Source organism: Cloeon dipterum, unplaced genomic scaffold (assembly GCF_949628265.1).
Source record: "Cloeon dipterum unplaced genomic scaffold, ieCloDipt1.1 scaffold_14_ctg1, whole genome shotgun sequence".
NCBI lineage: Eukaryota > Metazoa > Arthropoda > Insecta > Ephemeroptera > Baetidae > Cloeon > Cloeon dipterum.
In genome coordinates, this window is record NW_027052680.1 from 187,065 (window position 1) to 188,605 (window position 1,541).

Sequence of the window (1,541 nt, forward strand, 5' to 3'; positions counted from 1 at the left end):
ATCTTGATTTTATCTCCCAATTTACGACCGACATTCGACATATCAACGGACTCCTTAACGTTGTCGCTGATACACTGTCACGAGTAGAGATAGAAGCGGTAGAACAGCATCCACTGGACTTCCCTGCGCTGGCGAAATCACAAGAAGAAGATGAGGAGCTGAAGGCGCTACTCAAGAAAGGCTCCAGCCTCAGGTTGGAGAAAGTTACCATTCCAGGCACGGACTGCGAAATATATTGTGACGTGTCTCAACAAAATCCACGACCATTTCTCACAAAAGCATTCAGGCAAAAAGCCTTTGTAAAGCTACACAATCTAAGCCATCCAGGGATAAAAGCCACAAAGCAATTATTTTCATCACGATTTGTCTGGCCGAGAATGCAGAAAGATGTGGGCGATTGGACCCGCACTTGCCACTCATGCCAGCGGTCGAAAATAACGCGCCATGTCTCGGCGCCACACTCCAGTTTCAACCTGCCAACGCAGCGTTTTGCTGTCCTGCACGTCGACCTCGTCATTTTGCCTCAAAGCAAAGGTTACCGCTACATGCTGACCATTGTCGACCGATTCAGCCGTTGGATGGAGTGCATTCCCCCTGGAGAACATGACAGCGGAAACCGTGGTGCGGACCATTTACAACGAGTGGATTCCCCGTTACGGCTGCCCACAAACCATCGTCACCGATCAAGGTCGCCAGTTTGAATCCGAAATTTCAAAATTTTCGCTTCCAGCTTTGGCATTCACCTGACTAGAACAACAGCATATCATCCCCAGTGCAATGGACTGGTTGAGCGACTTCACCGCACCCTTAAGACAGCACTCATGTGCCATGATGCCGATTCTTGGACCGAGGTGCTACCAATGGTGCTGCTCGGACTGCGCACGCAGTTCAAAGAAGTTCTTCAAGCTTCCGCAGCAGAGGTGCTATATGGTGAGCCACTTCGCATCCCTGGTGAATTTTTCGCTCCGACACAAGATTTGCCGCTCAGTGCACCAGATTTTGCACGTGAGCACCAGAAACGCATGGCGAAACTTCGCCCTGCACCAGTAAAAGCACACGGAGAGCAAAAAGTTTTCGTTTATCAAGATTTGGCTACTTGCCCTTTTGTTTATTTGAGGACTGATTTCGTCCGAAAGCCACTTCAAACGCCCTATACTGGACCACACAGAGTACTCGAACGCAGTGAGAAGACATTTGTTATCGAGTTTGGCGCAAAGAAGACACGAGTTTCTATTGATAGGCTTAAACCAGCGTTTATACCAGTTGAACAAGACGAGCCAGCCGCTGAGAGGACCAAGAAGCCTGAAGAGCCTATTCCTGCTGGTCAAGAACAACCACGGGTGGAGCATCGCTATTTCACGAGGTCAAAGAAGAAATGTACCTTTTCGCTCCAACCCTGACTTCCAGTCATAGCAAGGGGCGTATGTAGGGGCACCGTGATTGGCTCGGCGCTCAACATTCATTTTCAACAATCAACACATTGTTAGATTTTAAATAAAAGGCGAGAGAAGATTCGGCGACAATCATTCACCAACCATAGG

General features: G+C 48.7%; 1 protein-coding gene across 1 annotated transcript; it reads left to right on the top strand.

Annotated features, from left to right (window-relative positions):
- The first annotated feature begins 377 nt into the window (after positions 1-377).
- LOC135947642 (uncharacterized) lies at positions 378-1,050 on the top strand. Its single transcript, XM_065496519.1, has 3 exons — positions 378-652; positions 731-930; positions 989-1,050. Exons 1-3 carry the CDS (start codon positions 378-380, stop codon positions 1,048-1,050), a joined length of 537 nt encoding a protein of 178 aa, XP_065352591.1.
- The last annotated feature ends 491 nt before the right edge of the window (positions 1,051-1,541 follow it).